General features: G+C 53.9%; 6 protein-coding genes across 6 annotated transcripts; 4 read left to right on the forward strand and 2 right to left on the reverse strand.

Moving 5' to 3' along the window:
• Positions 1 to 1727: 1727 nt before the first annotated feature.
• Positions 1728 to 3638, forward strand: NCS57_00825200 (uncharacterized protein; the record flags this gene model as incomplete). Its single annotated transcript, XM_053058075.1, has 4 exons — positions 1728 to 2284; positions 2335 to 2435; positions 2485 to 2654; positions 2703 to 3638. 4 exons carry the CDS (start codon positions 1728 to 1730, stop codon positions 3636 to 3638), a joined length of 1764 nt encoding a protein of 587 aa, XP_052911906.1.
• Positions 3639 to 4075: 437 nt separating this feature from the next.
• On the reverse strand, positions 4076 to 6755 carry NCS57_00825300 (Potassium transport protein; the record flags this gene model as incomplete). The annotated part of the gene is made up of 10 exons (XM_053058076.1): positions 4076 to 4286; positions 4334 to 4377; positions 4426 to 5140; positions 5190 to 5304; positions 5352 to 5684; positions 5735 to 5782; positions 5832 to 6257; positions 6320 to 6456; positions 6524 to 6644; positions 6719 to 6755. 10 exons carry the CDS (start codon positions 6753 to 6755, stop codon positions 4076 to 4078), a joined length of 2187 nt encoding a protein of 728 aa, XP_052911907.1.
• A 1429-nt stretch (positions 6756 to 8184) lies between these two features.
• Positions 8185 to 11094, forward strand: NCS57_00825400 (uncharacterized protein; the record flags this gene model as incomplete). Its single annotated transcript, XM_053058077.1, has 1 exon — positions 8185 to 11094. The coding sequence occupies one exon, from the start codon at positions 8185 to 8187 to the stop codon at positions 11092 to 11094; it is 2910 nt and encodes a 969-aa protein (XP_052911908.1).
• Positions 11095 to 11777: 683 nt separating this feature from the next.
• On the reverse strand, positions 11778 to 14002 carry NCS57_00825500 (AAA domain-containing protein; the record flags this gene model as incomplete). The annotated part of the gene is made up of 2 exons (XM_053058078.1): positions 11778 to 12700; positions 12757 to 14002. 2 exons carry the CDS (start codon positions 14000 to 14002, stop codon positions 11778 to 11780), a joined length of 2169 nt encoding a protein of 722 aa, XP_052911909.1.
• A 1961-nt stretch (positions 14003 to 15963) lies between these two features.
• On the forward strand, positions 15964 to 17781 carry NCS57_00825600 (Sulfatase domain-containing protein; the record flags this gene model as incomplete). Its single annotated transcript, XM_053058079.1, has 1 exon — positions 15964 to 17781. The coding sequence occupies one exon, from the start codon at positions 15964 to 15966 to the stop codon at positions 17779 to 17781; it is 1818 nt and encodes a 605-aa protein (XP_052911910.1).
• A 1133-nt stretch (positions 17782 to 18914) lies between these two features.
• Positions 18915 to 20426, forward strand: NCS57_00825700 (uncharacterized protein; the record flags this gene model as incomplete). The annotated part of the gene is made up of 1 exon (XM_053058080.1): positions 18915 to 20426. The coding sequence occupies one exon, from the start codon at positions 18915 to 18917 to the stop codon at positions 20424 to 20426; it is 1512 nt and encodes a 503-aa protein (XP_052911911.1).
• Between the last annotated feature and the right edge of the window lie 51 nt (positions 20427 to 20477).

Here is a 20477-nt window from a genome sequence, read left to right on the forward strand (position 1 = left end):
CTAGATCCGAGACACGGCGACGGAAATATTGTCGAGTGTTACATTGGTGTACTATGTAAGCGGGATGACGTGCACGGGTGAAACACCTCTGTATCCGTCTCGTCTTTTTCCTGGACGAGGATGAATCGTTGATCGACGGCGCTAATCATGGCAGAAACTCAATCTATTGATTGCAAGTACGCGGCCGAGATTTGTCTGCCGCGCGTAGAATGCGTGTATCAGCTCAGCCTTGGCGGGTTGTGGGAGAGGATGTAAGTCAGCTTTGGACGCCACGAACATCAAAGCCCGAATAAGGCGATATGGCTAGAAGAAAAAGTGAAGATTAGTTTGCAAATGGTTCGCGTCCCCAGTAATTAAAGGATTCACCTTAACCTTGAGCCTGTATATGGTGATCAACTTGAGACCGTCTCAGGACAAGGGAAATTCGCTCCGATCCCCGACCAGCCGAGCGACAAGCCGGGACAAACGTGCTCGCCTTGGCAGAAGCGATGTTCCGCTGGATGTAGCGGGTATAGCGCGCTTGAATACAGTCAATGGTGGAATCATTGTTGACGATGGATGTCGGAGAGACGCCAGAGTGTTCTGAAGAAGGGGTTTGAGAGAATCTTCGTTATACGCGAATGAGCCACACCACGGGCTTGGTTGTTTCTTCAGTCAGGGCCGATTCCATTATAGCTCTCGATTCACGAATAACTCGAAGATGGTATTTTTATCACTGCATCTGTAATCAACATTGGTACCATATCAACTTCTGGCCCCTCGAGACCATCAATTGATGGAGCTGGATGGCGTGGCTCCCTCAGCACACCCCACCCCCTGTAGGGACAGGCGCCCAGCGCCCGGGATGTAGTGGAGGGCGCTAATTTAGCGGTCCAGGGGTCCATCACTCGACCGGCTTGGGGCATCTCGGGGCCGGGATTGACGCGTGGGCAGACGAAGCTATATCCATCCAATCCATCAAACACCGGTACATCCGTTTCCCAATACAGGTCGTCGTCTTGAAGGAGATTTATGTGATCGAACGAGACATTGAATAGTGTGTGTTCAAGAAACACGCCTCATCTCATACTGGTGGAGTGGCGCGGAATCAAAACCTCCCACTCCCCGATGAAAGAGAAATCCATGACCCAGGAGCTTTGAGCTGTTGTGTGTCTCCCCTGTCAGGCTTGAAAAGTGGTTCCTGGATTGCGTGGAGTGAGGCGAGTTTTTTTCTCACCAAAGCACAAGCCATCAGAGACACTCATTGTGCGTCTGATGGTTGTGGTGTTCCTTCTCTTGTCGTCGTCCACCTTGAAAACTCAACATCAATGTCCTACCGAGTGAACAATCATGTCCTCGACCGCGTAACCTCGGCACTTTTTCTTCTCATTCTTTCCGCTCCCTTTGAGACGCATTCGTTCACCCTCTAGCCACGCGGCCCGGCTCGTCGGCTGCTTCTCTCCCTCACCCCCCAATCACCTAAAAGCTGTCCACCTTGCTGCGTGCCCTACTTTTGATCCCGCTTAATGCTCCCCTAGCTAGACTTTTATTCAGTTTCCCTATCCCTGTTTCTTTTGTTTATCGTATACGTTTCTTCGATACCAGTTCTGCTGCCGTCTGCTGGCCTGGCGCACTAGCATTTGTTTCCTCTCGGACTATCTTTGCACTGATCACCTACTCTTTAAAAGAAACCCTACACACCTTCTTTTCTAGTCTTATACATGTTTATACCTCGTCACCTAGCCATCATGCCGCCTGGTATATTAAGCAATGAACCCGGCATCGGCCAACCTAGAGGCCACCACCGATGGCGCTCCCGCCATGAGCGCCGGAACTCGGACATACCCAGTATTCAAGTTAACGGCATCGACAATGAAGACATTGAACAGAGAGTTTCCGTAACAGAGAAACCTATCCAAAAAGGTCCCGTGTCATGGATGTCCCTCCCCCGAAAAGACCAACTCCTCGTCCTCTTCATAGGCCGCCTCGCCGACTTTCTCCAAATAGCCTCCCTCCAAGCCTACGTCTTCTACCAGCTCAAAGCCATGGACGGATCCCTGTCTGACTCTCGCATCTCGGAGCGAGCGGGGATCCTACAGGGCTGCTTCACCGGCGCGCAGGTCTGCACTGCTATCCTCTGGGGAAAGATTGCGGACGCGAGCTGGTGTGGGAGAAAGTGGGCTTTGGTGGTTGGACTTGGGGGCACGGCACTTTCGTGTGTTGGTTATGGGTTTTCGACCACGTTCTTTTGGGCGGCTTTTTGGAGGGTGTTTGGGGGTGCTATTAACGGCACTGTTGGGATTATGTGAGTTTGAGCTGTTGAAGCAGAAGTTGGACTATACTGATGATATCTAGCCGTACCATGATATCAGAAATCACCATTGAGAAAAAGTATCAGTCTCGGGCATTTCTACTTCTTCCTCTAAGCTTCAACGCTGCCAGTATGCTCGGTCCAGGTTTGTTCCCCTGTACTCTTCTCAGCTATCATTGCTGACATCAATCCAGTACTGGGTGGCATTCTGGCAGACCCTTCCAAGACGCTCCCCAATTACTTCGGCGAGGCTGCCATCTTTGACTTTCAATGGATCCGGGATTATCCCTTTGCCCTGCCTAGCATGCTCAACGCCTTCTTCCTGGCCGTCTCCACCATCATCACTGTCCTGTTTCTAGAAGAAGTAAGCTAAGCCTCCTATTCCGTGAGCTGAGTACACTAACCTCAATAGACATCAAAAGAAAGGCGGAACCTATATGACCCCGGCCTCCATCTCGCCTCCTCCATAAAGCACTGGTTCGCCGGCGGCAAGTCCAACGCCGGCTACATCCACATCCCTACCTCCGAGCATGACGAAAAGACAGTCACGGAAAAGCCAACGCCATCTAAGCGCAAGGTTCTGGCCCATCTGCCCTTCCACCGCATCTGGACCCGCAACGTCTGCTTCACCCTAATCAACAGCGCCTTTTACGACTTTCAGCTGGGAGCTTTTACGAACATCTGGTCATTGTACTTGTCCACGCCTAGGTATGGTACTCCCAAGTCGACGTCTGAGACTGGAGGCAATTATGCTCGTTCGCTGCCGTTGCTCTTCACGGGAGGTCTGGGTATGCCTGCTTCTACAGTGGGTGTTGCGACTTCGTTCCTCGGTCTGCTTGGTATACTCTTGCAGATCTTCCTTTATCCCAAGGTCCAAGGTCGTCTGGGAACAATGCGCTCATTCCGATGGTTCCTTATTCTCTTTCCCGTGGCCTACTTTGTTGGCCCGTACCTATCTATCCTACCATCGACGACAGAACCCCCCGAACCAGCATCAGGCCCCTTTATCTGGGGAGGTATAATCCTAGTACTGCTCCTCCAAGTCATGGCCCGTACATTCACATTACCCGCCACCATCATCCTGCTCAACAACTGCAGTCCGCATCCAAGCGTACTGGGAACGATCCACGGCCTGGGTCAGAGCGTTTCAGCAGGCTTCCGCACTGTCGGGCCTGTTGTTGGTGGGTGGTGGTATGGGTATGGCCTTGACATAGGGATGGTGGCCTGGGGCTGGTGGGGGACTGCGGGAGTCGCGGTGCTGGGATGCTTCACGGCCATGGCGATGCATGAGGGATCGGGACATGAGATTCTCTTGGAGGGAGAAGAAGAGATGGATAGGGATTCATAGCGTAAACAGTTCACAGTTGCGTAACGACTGCGCTCAATAGTACACTTTAAGTCCGAGCCGTCCAGTAGTCAATCGCAATATTGTGTCAGAAAAGAAACAAAAAGATGATCTCGCATGCGCATATTGTCTATCTCTGTGCCTGAAATTCGAGCGATTCTCCTCTCCTATTCTCGTACATACTCTATCATCTAGCATCTTGAAGGAGCAGTTTCGTCATACCATCGTACATGTAGGAATGGGTCATAATTCTCGTCACCATCGTCTATCTTCCCCCTTTTTATTACCGTGTACCATCTAAGAAATCTATAATCTTGATATAGCAAAGGCTAGCGCCTGTATCGTCTTGAAAGCAATCCTGTAACTCGCGCTGAATCCTCGGGCATGTATGCAATCAACCAGTCAAGAAGTAAGAAGAAAGAAAAGAGTCGAAAAGTCCGTTATTCATCATGGTCGTGATCCTCGGTTGCAACTTCGGTCCCCAACGACTTCTCGTCCGGCAGAACAATGGCGCGGTCCAGGGCGTACGGCAGGCCTCGGTGTCGTCCACGGATCATCATGGCGCATATGACGAGCTTGCTAAACGTGGAGTACTCGGTGCAGAACGATGATGCTATGGTCGGGTAGCCCAGACTCAGGCCGACATTGCAGCTTGGGAACAGTCAGTAATGGTCGTCAAAATAAAGGGATTGACCTACTATGCTGAAACACCTTCAAATAGAATAGCCCACGTAGTAAAAGCCTACACTCGTGTTAGAATTGAATCGAGCCAGGACCGGGAAACACTAACTGGATCGTCGCCGTTCATAATCCTCTTGGATTCTGCGATGCAAACGCAAAACAATCCAAGACAGATGTACCACAAGTCAAAACTCAGCTGGTTCCTAAGGTGAGTGACAAAGTAGGACCCGCCGTTTTGCTCATCTGGCTGAATGCTGGGCTCGTAAAGTCCCAGCGAACGCTCCTCGTACGTGTTCGAAGATCGAACGGCAATAGAGATCGGGTACACCGACACGTACATCATGACCAGAAGGCTCATTTGCACAGCGGGGTTCACTGCGGCCAAGTTGAAACTGGTCGTTCCAGTGTGCCGGGAGCTGACAGCCTGAAAAACAGAGGCAGCGAAGCGAGGCCAACCAGGGAGACTAGCCACGGCTGGGTTATCGAGATCGAGCAGAATAATGAAGAGGATATCGACGATGTTGAGCAGCGCCAAGATACCCAACAGTGCCAAGGTCGGTCCACTAGGGAAGAGGAGGGTATAACACCGACGCGGGTGATTGAGTAGGAATGAGAGTGGCTCGTGGAGCGACGAGTCTTCCGGCAGAAGCTTTGATGTGCTCCAGAGAATGAATCGGAGGATCACAGGGTAAAAGGTATGACCAGCTAGGGCAAGGACACTCATAATGAGCATCGGGGCTGGGGCGTCGCTGAAGGTCATCATCGAGTCAGGGGTAAGGGTGAAGCCCAAGTTATCCACCATCGTTTGAGCGGAATATATGGCCCTAAGAACAAGGTGAGAATCAGTGCCCCTGAAATGGGGAGACAACCTACCACCAGATCTTGTTCTGCCCGCTTTCTTCGATGTGATCGGTGTACTTTGAAGGAGCATACTGGATCCATCCAATAAGGCAGATCATTCCAATAAAGTGTAGACCAAAGAAGTACGCTGGACTCGTCAGAATCTCACCTGCAGGTAACCTCTCTTAGACTTACTCAAGATGATCTTGAGAAGCAACTTTAAGCTTCTGTACTCGATGCCACCGAGTTCTTCGCGATCCTGGGACGACAAGTTGTGGAACATGGAATTACGACCAATGGTGACCTCGCGCGAGAGCTGCGGAAAGTCTCCTGCGGCCATTGTCGGTGCGGTAGCCAGGCGCTCCCTACGCGGGTCTCGACCACCGCCAATAACGAACATGGACGAGGCTACGGTGGCGACGCGCTCCATAGAGCGGGCTTCACTGATTCGGAGACCAGCACTGCGGCGGCGACGGAGATTACTGCCAGGCGTCGAATACGTTCGAGTGATTGTCTCGATTTCGTCGTCTGAAGAAGTAGTTAGTCTGGGAATCCAAGTACTCGTCAAGTTACTCTACCATCTCTACCGTCCCCGTTTGTCCCGTTTAGCTCTACCAGTGGCTTTCCTACGCAAAGTCAGTAATTGGCACAACAAGTTGGTTCATTGCAGCTTGCCTCGATCGCGATCACGGGGGCCAGGGATATAAAGTGTGGCTTCATGTCTGGGATGGTGGTCGGTAGACGGGTCGAACGTGATCCTGGGCTCCAGCTGGTTTGCCCGCTTAGAGTCTTCTCCCTCCTCCTCATCATCATCTTCGGGGAGTTTCTCATCATCTACTGCCGCACGCGGGGGAGCTAGACGAGGTGCCTTGGAGGGCGGAGGCTCTGTCCGGCTCCTCTCCTCGATGCGAGGGAGGGTGTCCTCGATAACCGTTCGAGCCGGGCTTGGTGGTGTAGGGCCGCCAGATGCTTCAGGACTAGACTGCGGGCTAGGTGTTTCTGGCCGCGGGAGCCCTGAACCAAGTTCGGGGTCGTTCTCTTTCTGGACCACACCACCGCCGCCGTTACCGTTTCGGCGGCGCTGTCGCAGAAGGAATGGAGCTTTGGGGTAGAAGTATCAGTACAAACGGTTTCATCGTTTGGGAGAAACAGGCGCGACAAACCAGCCTTTTTCAAGTGGCGATTGAACCAAAACAGGCGCACAACGACTACAATAATGTTGATAAATACCAGGTTCGCGAACATGGGCACAAAGTACAGGTACAGCTGCTGGTAGACCCGCAGTTCCTTGAGGTCGACACTAGAGGAGGTCTCGTATTAGCTTTACCCTCGGCGACCGTTGAAGACGGGGTAGATGGATGACTTACGTGGCTAGACCTGTGACGGTCGAGGCACTGGCGCCCATAAAATAGGCATCGATGGCACTGATATTGCCCTCAGGGTACAGGACCACAAAGCTGAGGAGGCCGAGCAAGAGGATGTACAAGTCTGCCAAGAGAATCAATCTCAGCCACAGGGTCCCCGGATCAACGAGGCCTCGATCGATCGCGCTTGGCACTTACAATGCAACTTGACAAAGTTCAGTTCTGGGCGCCACATGGTTGCGTTGCGCTGCTGATGCCAAAACTGGCTTCAACGTCGAGCAAGGGGGCTTCGCCGCAGGTTGCGGGCGCAGAGATGGAGGTAAAGACGACTCTGGGGTGCCGGATTCCGCTGAAGGAGGTTTGCGAGTTTAACTGATTGAGGAAAAGGAGGAAAACCTTCCAGTAATGAGCGAATTAGTGCCAAGACTTACGCTCGGGACCCTGGTCTGAGGGTATCTGCACAACAAAGGTGGTGCGTCAACAGACGAGGGCGGCGTGTCTAACAGCCAAGGTGTATCTCACCGCAGGGCTGGCTAGGTCAAAGAACAAGGGACTGTCATGGTCATGTTAAGAGAAAACACCAGGGAACGAGACAAGGATCTAGCCAAGGCCTTGGTTGGATCGGCACTTGAGCTGGGCACGGCCGATGAGAAGCGCAGTGCGTGCTGCTCGGGCTTGCCGTCCAGGGAAATAGCGGTATCGGTACGGGGGGATGGGGGACCCTAGGAGGCCTCGCGATACCCGTTTGGGGCATTCGACGTCATGACAGGTTAGAATATTGATGACAATGGGTGATTCAAGGGGCGATGAATTGGGTGATCTGACGGCCTGTTGGCGGTGGCAGTGCTAGGACGGAATTGAGAGGGCATCACCTGGCAGTGGCAGACGAATATCACATGTTGAAGACAACCAACATTCGGGAGTACGGGAGCGAAGAATTTAGCGCCATTGCTTATTTTTCTCTACCTTGGTAAAGTATTTTCCAAGTCACAGGCTGCATCATGAGTTCATGCAAGGGAAGGGAGGAGACAGAACTTGATGCTTTTGACCAATATGATGGGGCTGCAAACGCAAGCCCTGCGCATTTCGTGTAACATGGGTCCATGTGCAGAGATTTCATGAGGTAAGAAAAAAGAAAGAAAATAAAAAAGACAGCCAAAAAAAGGAGGGGAAAAAACGAAAAGGGGGAAGAGACAAGATGCGCAGAAACATGGCAAATGCCTGATAAGAATGTGAATCGCATCTATTTCTTTAAACAATCACACCCACCCCCGCGTTGAATGCTACTAGACGTTGTCGATGCCAAGCGCCAAGCCTCGGTCTCCTGGAAGCATTGAAAATGGCCGTTCCTGGTTCGCCGAGACGTTTCCGAAATGGACAATTATGTCACCAATTGAACAGCGCGAAGCCGACTCCGCGGACAGCTAAAGCTCGGCTGATGGTAAAGTGGGACCCATCTGTTGAAGCTGTCATTCTGCTCTTTTAGACTGTTCCCAGCAAAAGACGCGCCTCGCGTAAACGGAACCGGAAGCGCGTCGCCCGCCCATTAACACGTCCTAGCTCCTACATCATAGCCATCATCCGTCGTCGCCAGGTCCGACAACAAACAACAACAGTTCCATCGCGATATTCCCGCGCTGTCGCCCGCGGCTTCAATCATCGCAATGGACTTCAACTTTGGCCAGGATGGCGCCTCTGGCTCTGGATCGTCCACAGGCTGGTTGGGTTTCGGCTCATCCCAGCGTGTGATGGTCGCATCATCGTCGCCTGGTGCGCCCAACCCCATTGGAGGCCCCGTTAACGACATTGAGGCCGATGATGCTTCTTTCGCCGAGTCCTATCGCCCAGAGACTTCACCTCTCTTCAATCCCATGTTTATGCCTCGCACGACCGTCCCAGAGCCCGCCGCTTCCCTGGGAATCAGCCCAAACCCTCCCGCTCGTCGCTGGCCTTGGCAGCGCGACTCGTCGGTTCTTGATGCCAGTGTCGATAATCTCGCGTCGCCAACAGTTTCCGGACTCGTCCAACCCGCAAACCTCTCAACTCCATCCGAAGAGTCTGCTCCTCATGATGCCGATGCGCCTGAACCCGCCAACCCCTCGTCGCCTGGACGTGCCCCGTTGTCGCCGTTGCAAGAATCGGCTGCGCAGGCCGAACATGACGTAGTCAATCGCCAAACCACCGCCGAGGAGCCGGACGACACTGCCCTTGAACCCACCACAATCGAGACGCGAATTGAAATCACCGAAACCGTCATCCAGTCGTCCGAGAAGCAGCCCGAGTCGGGATTTGAGCAACAGGATGAGGCTGGTCAACGTGGCGAAAGCGAACGTGTCGAGGAAACGCCGCCTGAGCCTGCCGATAATGAAGATATCTCTCAGGAGCTGCGGGATTCCCCAGAGTCTGCACCAGCCACTGCGGAGGGTGCCAGCAGCAAACTCGCCCTGCCCTCCATCGAGGCAGACTCCACAAAGCGAATGTCGGCGCCTCCGGGAGTCGTCCTACCAGCCGAGCCAGATCGCCCTCAGGCGCGTAGAGCACTGTCAACTCCATCTCTGGTTGTCGAGCTCAAGTCCTTGACAGAACCAGAGAAGGCCGCCTTCGGCGCTGAAATCCCTGCATCTGATGAAGAGGAGGAGGTAGACGAATCTGCCGTGCCACCTTCTTCCAGGCGAGGCCGACGGACTACCCAGGAACTTTTGTCGAGCGCTGCTGGGTCTGCCGTGAAAGGTGTTCGTGGGCGTCGTGGCCTTGCCTCTGCACCTGTCTCACCTGCTGTTAAGAAGGCTCCTTCATCTGCTGCAAAGAGGGCACGCAAGTCCATGCTTGCCAGTGTTGCTACAACTGAAACCCCCAAGAAGCGTGGACGTCCGCGAAAGAGCGATGTCACAGCCACACCAGCTACAGCCCCGAGCACTGGAAGGAGAGGCCGACCAAGGAAATCGGATGCAACCCCAAGCGCTGTTCCAAGCGCTGCTGTCCCATCTGCTCAAGGTCGCCGTGCTGCTAGCGCCAGCAAGGCCGTACCTACTCCTCGACGGGTCACCATCGCACGATCCCCAAAGACCGCACCCAGGCCTCGAACAGCGGCGGCGCGAACTTCCAGTGTCCGTTCTCGTGGAGTTTCAAATGCAGCCACCCCAGTCACAACACCTGCCACCACCCCCAAGCGACGTGGTCGGCCTCCAAGGAATACTCCTCAGCCAACCTCTACCGATCCTGAGGCTGAGGCTCCTGAAGCTGAAGTGCCTGAGAGCACCAGCCGATCTGCCAAGAGCACACGAACTGTGAAGCCACGTGCTGTTCCCTCCCCGGCCAAGCGAGCTCGACCTAGCAGGAAAGCAGCTGCGCCTGCTACCAAAGCCGAGCCTCAAGCTCCCACACGAAGGAGCCGCCGGGCCGCTGCCGAGCCTGAAGAGCAGGAGAAGCCCACAGATGCTGCAGTTGCAGAGGCTCCCAAGAGACGCGGGCGTCCACCCAAGAACCTCGACGTCGCAACGCCCGAAGAACCCGCCCCAGAGCCCAAGACCAGGAAGCGCGGTCGTGCTGCTGCAACTGAAGACACCCCTGCAGAGGAGCCCATGCCAAAGAAGCGTGGTCGCGCGGCCAAGGCTGCACCGGAAGAAGCTCCAGCTCCCAAGCGAGCCCGTCGGGGTGCTGCGGCATCCAAGGCCACCGAAGAGGCAGCGCCCGAACCCGCACCGGCCAAGAAGCGTGGAGTTGCCGCCGTTTCCAAGAAGATGGCCAAGAACGCTGAGATTGGGCCCGAGCTCACTTCCACGCGACGTGGAAGATCGGCTGGCACAACCACCACGACTAATGGTGTTGCAGCTGATACTACCAAGAAGCGCGGTTCTAAGCGAGCAGCTGCCGAGCTCGAAACAGAGCCCGAATCTCCCGAGCCTCCTACAAAGAAGCGTGGTCGATCCAAGAAGGCTGCCGCTGAGCCCGAGCCTGAGCCCAAGGTAGCTGAGCCCCCAGCAAAGAAGGGTCGTGCCACCCGAAAGGCCAAGGAGCCAGTCGTCAAGGACGATGAACCAGCCACCCGTCGACGGACCGGACGTTCCACCAAGGCTACCAAGCCCGCGGCTGAGGAACCAGCTCCTACACGCGGCAGATCTGGCCGCGCCAAGGCTGCTCCTGTAGAGGAGGAGGCTAAACCAGCTGTCAAACCCCGTGGCCGTGCCGCGAAGAAGGCCGCAGAGCCTGCGACCGAGGAGGAAGAGCCCGTTAAGCCCACCAAGGCCCGTAGCCGCGCCGCTGCAAAGAAGGCACTGGAGCCTGTTGAGGAGCAGGCCAAGCCAGCTTCCAAGCCTCGTGGTCGCGCTGCAGCAAAGAAGGCCTCTGAGCCCACCGTCGAGGAGGAAGAGCCCAAGTCCAAGACCCGTGGCAGACCCAAGGCCAAGTCCGGCAAGGGCGAGCTCCCCAGCACAAAGTCTTCGGATGCCCCTACGACAAAGCGAGGACGAGCTGCAAAGGCGCCGGCTGTCAAGGCTGCTTCCCCCAAGGGTGTTGTCAAGAAGGGCAGGGCGGCTCAGACAGGTGTGAGGAGGGGACTTCGATCAAAGGCTTAAGTACCTGTTGAAGTAGACATTGATGAATGCGTATCTGAAAATTGGGCGGGAACCTGTTTAGTGGATGGTTATATGGCTTGGATGGGGCATGGCTTTTTTGTCTTGGCGTTACGGTAGATGAAGGTTCTGTCATGGACGAGGAACGGAATGGCAAGGAATGGAATAGCATCATGAGAAACAATGCTTTGAGGTCAATCAATACAAACACTTGAGTACAAGATGACATGATCTGTTCAAGTTGTAATGTGCTTGTGCTGCAACCCGGCTTGCTCAGCTAACACGATCTTGGTATCCATGGATCCATAGATGCTAACGAGTGTGAAGAGTGTCTCAGTGGAGAGGGCAACCTGGATCTCGCATCGCACAAGAGAGAAGCCTTCAGAGTCGGAACCTGGTGATCTCATTCTAACCTCAATCATCCATGGTCGATCTATCATCCGAAGAATTGTCAATGTCTATTCTTCACTCTGCTGCTTCTTCCTCTCTACCATCGCTCGCCCTCCCGCATTTTAAAGACCATCTCACTTGTGCCTGAGGGCATGCCGAGAAAACGAGAAAGGCTGATATATATCCGACTACCGAACCAGATGTAGCAGATACGCTACTTCTACAGAATCGCTGTTACGAAATCACTATCAACAGACTCCTGTCCCCCAAGCTATCTCTTCGCTCAAGCAACTCCGTCACAGTTGTCCAATCTGCTGCTGGCCCGCTAACCAGCTCTTAACGTTAGTTTCTGTGCTGTACAGCTCCCGATTCTTCTCTTCACTCTTTCTGGAGTCTGGCTTCACCATTCGGATTCCATGTTCCAATCGAGCCAGCGTCATGGCATAGTTCTCGTTCCGGCACCAGGTATTGACTGTCTGGGTGGCTATCTTGATCTCTCTGCCGTCAAGCTCCCATAAAGCTAGCTGGGCGATGTCCTTTTCATCCAGCGATATGGCGTAGGTTTCATCGTGGGGCTCGTCCGACACCCCTCCCTCCGATATACGTCTTCTCTTCTGCGACAGACGGTTGAGGAACATGTGCCAGATTTTCTCCCGCGCCTCCCGCGTGAGAGGGGGGAACACGAGGTGCATGGTGACCCTGCTGCGGAACGCACTATCGATGCAAACCAAGTTTGTTGTGAGAAAGATGATGCCGCTAAAATACTCAAGCTCGTGAAGAAGAGCGCAGAACAGCCCGTTGCGATCAACATCGCGGGGCTCCCGCTGAGCAATAAAGACATCTGCCTCGTCTAGCAGGATTATCGCGTTCCACGCCGATGCAATCTTCGAGGTGCGCTGAAATTTGGCACCCAAGGAGGCGACGTCGGTGCCTAAGTCATCGGCTTGCAGGTGATAGAGCGGCCGATGGAGACGATCTGCAATGGCTTCGGCCATCAGAGTCTTGCCTGTGCCAGGGGGGCCCGAGAGCAGGACAATAAGACCTTGTCCTTTGTCGGCGATGATATCCAGATCTTGCATGGTCGTTGAAGTGCCGTTAGTCATGTTGTGACTCCGAACAACGGAAAGGACCATGTCTTTTTTCTGCTCATCAAGCACGAGTTGTGAGTAAGCCTCACAGTTCCAAGTCATGGGTTGAATGTCTTCGACGAAGAATTGGCCTGGACAAATGAATCGTCAGCTAGCCGTTGGAGCATCTAAGAAAGACAATACCTACACCACAGTTTCATCTTCAGGGAAAAGCCACTAATTATCTCATTCATGAAGACAAGTTCATCGGGTTTCTGAAGCATCTCATTCTCGTTGATGACCTGGTCCTCGTCACTGAGTCTCTGTTGCTGGTCATTGGAATTGCTGTCTTCTGGTCGGTCCCGCGTCCACTCCTTCGCAGGATCATTTTTCTCTCGCTGTCCCATGTTTAAGTGATACTTGTGATAGCCCCATGCGTCGATTAGGATGCGGCCGTTGACATGTTGCCTCAGCCTGCCACGCTCGTCCTCATATATGGCGATGCCATTGTAGGTACGGTACGCGACGCCCTGCAGGTCAAGAACCTTTCTGCCTCGCGCAGTGAGACGCTCCGTAATCGAGTCTTTGTCGTTGTGGAACTCAAAGGGATAGCAACCGAGTTTGCGAATAGGTTTATTGCCAGTAAAGCCCGGGATGACCAGATACCTTTTGCTCCAGTAGAAGCCCTCGCCGGAGAATGAAATGGTCTTGCAGGTGATGACAAGCTGGCAGTTACCTCGGCTCCCCTGGTACTCGGCTGAATCAACCTTTCTGAGAGTATGGGAGCCCATGCAGTAGCTGTAGACACTGGAGTTGCGAGGAAACAGTGTCCAGGCTGTGCTGAAGTCGATTAGCTCACTCTGGAGAAGCTTGGCTGTCTTGGCACTTAGGGCCCGGAATAGTTCGTTAAGTATGTCAACAAACAGCTTGAGGAAGGGCTCAAGCGGGTCATCGTGCTTTTCGCAGAAGAGGTCCACAATTTTCCTCTGTTGAAACCAAAGGGGACGAAAGGGCTCCCTGAAAGTGGCAACGCTTCGAGGGTCAAGGTGTACGTTCTCCTCTTTGAGGATGGGGGCGAGGGCAGAAACCAGTCGAAGATTTTGCACATCGACACGGCAGATTTTCCAGTGATAATCACCATTGAGCCCGACCTTGCCATGGTCCTTGATCCTGAAAAGCTTGATGGCGGCACTGTCCTGATCGTCGGCAGCCTCTTTCGAGATCTGTCTCCGGGACTCGTCCGTCCATTGATTGACGCCGCCTGAAGTTTTGTCTTCGTACATGGTCTTTATGATGGGGTTTGCACCAAAACCGGGTACCCTGGTGTCTTTCCTCCCGGGGGCTTGCATTTCCTCGTCGCTATCGAGATCAACGGGCTGGCGCGAAGGCGAATCCTCCTGATGGACCTCGTCATGCAGGCGTTGGCGAGTATCGTGGGAGTTGCCGTGAAACATGGCGAGGGGCTTTCCTGAATAACAATGGATGTTAATGGGCGTGGGTAAATGCTGGATGAAGAATTATGGATGAATAAGTTCGGTTTCGCGACGTCTCGTGCTGGAAGAGGCATGAGGTTAGTAGAGAGCCACGAGATGAAAGTAAGGCAACCTGTAGTGCGCCTACCACAGGAAGTGCATCATAGCGCAGTAGGTAGTTACTTCCAAACTCAACCAGTGTCGTGTAGTTCTAGCATTGTGTTGGAAACTGCGTCCTTTGCTAAATGTTGTCATGACACATTGGGCTTCCCTCGACATCACGGAGCTAGCATGGTATTGCCGACCAACCTGAGGCTGGCGTCTAGCCATTTTATTGATCGCACTGGCATAACTGACGAAATCGCTAGGCAGCAAAGGAAAGTGAGGCGCGGGCAAGATAGAGCATCTTCACTGGCTTGCGTTAGCATGGATGTTCTTGCTCTGTTGTAGTTGTTGAATGGCGACTCGAGTCGAGGTGAAGTTGTGGGCACGGGCCAATGGGAAGCGGGGAGGAAGGAACTCAATCCCGCTCCCTCCATCTTACCCTGGATGAGAGCCTGTCGCAGCAGGAGATCGCGGCATCTCTGAAGAATATAGCGGAATGGGGGTTTGATTCTTCTCTAACATGCTTCTTGCATAAGACTTTTCGCGTTGAAGAGTACTCTTGTCATGCACCTCGAAGTTTTGACTTCTGAGAACACAGCGGCGGGTTTGGGGAATCATCGTGGGAGGAGGAAAGACCACTCTCCTATGATTGGGAATTCAGAGAGCCCAGGATCATGTGCATCGTATGCAAACCTCCAATTGACTTGCCACAGATATCGTAAGCTGATATACACACTCACAATTGACCATAGACGGGTTTAACCTGAGTGGTACTGTAGGCTTGGTGTGATCGGGTTGACGACGTTCCAGTACTGGCCGCTCCCCTCAGCTCCTGCTCAAGTACGGATGTAAACGCAACGGTTTCCAACAAGCGGGTTTAGCTCAGTTGGGAGAGCGTCAGACTGAAGTCAAACTTCAATCATCCGATATCTGAAGGTCGTGTGTTCGATCCACACAAACCGCAAGCGTTTCTTTTTTGATCTTCTTGACTAGTCGCGGCGGAGCATCTCTTTTTGCCTCTGGACCCATCCATCATCCCCACTGTTGATGGAACGTCGTCATGAACCAACGCTGCGAACCTCGACTACTGCCCTGTCTGGAAGTTATGTCTGGGTACATTGTCAAAGACTTGGGTTTCTCATCGATGTGGTTGATGACCCAATTTCCTGTTGGCTCAATCCATCGCTTCTCGTGTTACGGCTGAGCTGTTGAGCTCTGCGGTATCTGTCGAGCCCTGTCACCACCACGTTTGGGAGTAGCGGGCATTGTACAACGGTGACATGGTCTTGAATTACAGAATTCGAGCTGAAGACTCGTCTTGTTTGGGAGTTAAGTGACTGACTGGTGATTGAGATATCTACCTACGTAGCATCAAGGTAGCCTCATCTCCTCGGACCAGCCGGACACTTGCTTGGCATGGTGCACTCATGACACTGGACTGCAATTCATCATGAGAACCATAGAGCCAAGGGTTATAAAGAAACGACCATCATCTATCGCAATGCCATCAATGCTTGGTCATCGGCGAGCGAGATCCGATGCACCACGACCGCAGCCCTGGAACCGCACCAATGCGAATGGGCCGAGTCAACACCCGATCTCAAAAGGATTCCGCGTGGCGCATTCGATCATCATCTTTGCGACCTTGTTGATGAATTGATAGGTCGCTGCTCATGTAACCGTCGACGTCGGAACTCGGCCTGGAGGACAAATCCGACGGTGTCTACCCCACCAACTGTCAACCTCCTCAGAGCGGCGGGTATAAGAGGGCAGCATTGAGTCAATATGATGAGGATTCAATTGACCTTTTCAATCACTTCAAGGCTATCAAGTTGAACATGGCTACAAAGAGACCCAACTTCCTCGTTATCGTGGCCGATGATCTGGGCTTCTCAGACATCGCCTCCTTTGGCGGCGAGATCAACACCCCAAACCTCGACAAACTCGCTAATAATGGCATCCGCTTCACAGACTTCCATGCCGCGGCTGCTTGTTCGCCGTCTAGGGCCATGATCATGACTGGAACAGACCACCACATTGCTGGCCTTGGCAACCTCATCGAGTGGACCAATGTGTCGGGGCAGAATGACCCCAGCGGGACCATGTCAACTAACGTTCAGCGAGGCATGCCCGGGTACGAAGGGTACCTTAACGAGAGGGTTGTTGCACTGCCTGAGATTCTGCGTGATGCTGGTTACCAGACCCTCATGGCTGGCAAATGGCATCTTGGTCTCACGCCCGAGAGGAGTCCCAAGGCCAGGGGGTTCAGTCGCAGCTTCGCCCACTTGCCGGCATGCAGTAACCACTACGCATACGAACCACAGCTAGAAAAGGGCGAGGAATCGCCCGAGTTTCTGACCATGAGCGTCATTGCCTTGCACAGTGAGGATGGGGAATACGTCCGGAAACTACCCGACGGGTGGTACTCTTCTGATGGATACGGCGACAAGATGCTGCAATACCTCAAAGATTGGAAAGAAGACGGCGATGAGCGACCTTTCTTCGCATACCTGCCATTTACCGCCCCTCACTGGCCTCTCCAAGCTCCCCAGGAGTACATCAAAAAGTACCGAGGTGTCTACGACGACGGCCCAGACGCTCTTCGGCTCAAGCGCCTACAAAAGCTCAAAGATCTCGGCCTCATACCTAAAGATGTCGAGTCTCACCCCGTCGTTGCGGAAGAAGTCAAGGAGTGGAGCGACATGAGTGACGAGGAACGCGCCAACTCTTGTCGCGCGATGGAGGTTTTTGCCGCCATGGTTGAATGCATCGACGTGAATGTGGGAAAGGTTGTGGACTACCTGAAAGAGGTTGGGGAGCTTGACAATACCTTTGTGTGCTTCCTTTCAGACAACGGTGCTGAAGGTGCGGCTTATGAGGCGTACCCCATTGTTCAAGGATCCATGATGCAGCATCTCAAGAAGTACTACGACAACAGTCTGGACAACCTTGGTAATGGTAACTCATTCATCTGGTACGGCCCGCGATGGGCTCAAGCTGCTACGGCGCCAAGCAGACTCTACAAAGCATACACAACCGAAGGAGGTGTCCGCGTTCCCTTCCTGATGAAGCCCCCGTCCTCCTTTTCCCAGACTTTCAAGCCCAACGACATCACGCATCAGTTCGCCACAGTCATGGATCTCGCACCGACAATCCTCGACATGGCTGGCGCAAAGCACCCTGCCCCGGCCTATCAAGGCCGCGAGGTCGTCTCCATGCGTGGTAGATCTATGGTTCCCTACCTGTCCGGCACATCCTCCCGTATCCACGACAAAGACTTTATCAACGGATGGGAAACATGTGGTCGCGCAGCTTGCCGCAAGGGAGACTGGAAAATCGTCTTCATCCCAAAGCCCAAAGGTCCTGAGCGTTGGCAACTGTACAACCTCGCGCGCGACCCTGGAGAAGTGCACGACCTTGCCGACTCTGAGCCCGACCGTCTGCGAGAGCTCCTCAAACTCTGGGACCAGTACGTGCTAGAGACGGGCGTAATACCTCTAAGCCCGGAGCTGGGTCGGTGGATGGCGGCCATGGAGGAGCAGATGCCCGAGAATGCGTGGATCGAGTATGAGTACTGGAAGGACGGGGCGAGGGATGATCCGAAGAGGTTTACCAAGGAAATTCCCCGGTTTGAGCGTCGCGTCACAGGATTCTAGGCTGTCCTTCTAGAATGTTGGTGAATTTCTTTCATGTCCGGGTATGCGTCCCGACGGCGACTTGCAGATGGGGGCAAAGAGGGAGGAGGGAAGAGGAAACTCTCGATGGACCACAACTGTGACATAGGACCTTGAATCTCTTTGCTTGAATATCAGCCGATAGACAGAAGTCTGTATCTCTGGAGCTCAAAGCCTCTTGTTCTTTGACGAGTGTCATGTCTGATGTAACCTGTCGGGGCAACGTGCACGTCACTGCTTCAGGCATCTCTCTTGCATCATGACAATTCACATATTCAGTAAAATAGAACAAAGAGCTGTTATTTTGCTCCAACTTAGACTGTGACAAGTTGTTTCCTCGAGCCGAGTGAATGGTTCGGTGCTATTCACCCGCAGTGCAAGCCCATCACTGGCGGCCTGGCACTGACAGACCGCACTCAAACATCAACACCACCAGCCTAGAAGAAGGCGCACATACAACTGTAACCATACCAAAGAGAATAGACTTCCCGTCAGTCAAGTCGCTTGCCGCCTCTCTGCTTGACCGTCTTCACGCCCATCGCGCAGCTACCCGATGAGAAGGGGGTGTGCGAGACTAAAAACAAACGGTTAGTAAACTTGCAGCTGTCCATGTTTGGCAGCATCACCGGCAACACAAGATAAAAAGAAACACACCTACTTTTTCCTCTAGATATATGAACCTCTCTTCTCTTGCCTCTTTTCTCTTTCAACCTCTTTTTTTCTTCTTCATGTGGTTTTCATTTTCCCCCTTCCCGTGTTTCTCATCCCCACTTCCCACCCCAAGCGTGCATGGCAGTGTTGTTTTTCTGCCAGTGACGACGACGGCGGCACGGCTTCCAGAATGCTGGTGCATTGAGAAGAATATCTCTTTGTCCCAAATGGGATAAATGATTTCTTCTTTGGCATTGACAATAGCAACTTGAATGACCGCCGCGTCTATAAATTGCTCCCCTCAGATTTCGCGATCCTCACTCACCTTTTTCAACCTCACATTCTTCTTCCCGACTTGGACAGGCAGAGCATCGATACGCCCCTTTTTGGCATCAATTGTCACATCACACACCAACTTGGAGCATCAATAACCCATTGTCGTCAACCCTTTACAACCTCTCAAGATGCCTCGCCCCGAGACCCCTGATACTCAGGGCTCAAGCCCAGGAATGTCAACACCAGACTCTCAACCTCACTCTACTCCCCCGACTGATCTCAGAGGCCTCGACTCCGACTCTGGGACCTCGAGGTTCGCCATCGGAAGGCAGCTCGCCATCATGTCTCAGAATAACGAATCCCCCAGCCTGCGTGGAGCCCGGATCTGGGCTGCCAACAATGCTCGTAGCGGTGGCCAGGACCAGTCATCTTCTCCTCCTGCGTCTGACTCTCCTTGGAACCGGGTGTCGGCTGGATCTTCCAGCACTGTTGTCCCACCTCGATCTCATCCCTCTGGCACCAACGTCCTCAGCTACGCTCCAGCTGGCAGCAGCGTCGAGCAGCAGGAACCAGCTCTTCAGTCTCGTGTCGCTCAGTTCCTCCTCCAGAACCCTCCTCCCGGTGCCCCTCTTCGTCAGCCAACTACTCCTCCCGCTGCCTCTCTTCGTCAGCCAGCTGCTCCTCCCGCGGACCATGCCACCTCGACCAACACTCGTCAGGAGTTTGACGCTTCCATCTGGGAGGGCCTCTCTCGTTTCTCTCACCTGACGATGAATGAGTCTCCCGCTCCCCGTCGTGTCCAACCCCCCGAGACACCTCAGCAGCCTCAGTACCATCCCATCTGGAACAACCAGAGCTTCGACAATCACAACTCGGCCGAGACCGTCATCCTCCAGAGCCCACCAGGTCAGCAGCAGTCACCTTCGTCTCCTCGTGGTTTCCGTCCCATGGCTGCCATCTCGCACAACGACAGAGCCTTTGGCGCCCGCATCAACCCTCGTGAGGTCCTCCCTGCCGATCCTCGAGCCTTCTCGACCAACTACCGCGGAGAGCATAGCGTCCGCAACGCCAGTGTTGACGACCTGCCTTTCGAGCAGAACTGCGCCCTCTGGCTGACCAACCTCCCCCCCGACGTCACCTACCAGCAGCTCCTGGCTCAGATCCGCAATGTCGGCCGCATCTGGTGCACCGTCATCAACGCCCCCGACTATGATCGCCACAACACGGCCGCCGCCAAGGTCGTCTTCTTCACGCCCGGTCCTGCCCAGCGCCTCCTCCAGAAGTCGCTCACCCAGGGCCTCGAGGTCAACGGCTACGCCGTTAAGGTCACCCATAACCGCGTCAAGTACGGCGCGCAGACGCTGACGGGTAACGCCTCTCGCGTCCTCATCGTCACTGGTAAGACGACGTTTGTCAACCCTGAGAGCCTGACCGAGTTCTTCAAGGCGCGCTTCGTCTTCGAGGTGGACGAGATCATCGAGCTCATCAACCAGGGCAATCGTCACAAGGGCGGGCGCTCCGTCGTCGAGTACAAGTTTGGAAGCTTCCGGTGCCAGGCCCAGATGGGCAAGATGGCTCTGGAGAAGGACAGACCTGAGGGTTTCGAAAAGGTCGACTTTGGTCCTGACCCCTGCGAGGTGGGCGACACTCTCGCTTCGTACGGGATCGCTGCGGAGCGCATCCAGGGCAAGGGTATGTGAGTCAAAGTTTCGAAAGTGGATTTTGACAGTGGAGGTTGATTGATAAGATTG

Source organism: Fusarium keratoplasticum, chromosome 6, assembly GCF_025433545.1.
Source record: "Fusarium keratoplasticum isolate Fu6.1 chromosome 6, whole genome shotgun sequence".
NCBI classification, from domain to species: domain Eukaryota; kingdom Fungi; phylum Ascomycota; class Sordariomycetes; order Hypocreales; family Nectriaceae; genus Fusarium; species Fusarium keratoplasticum.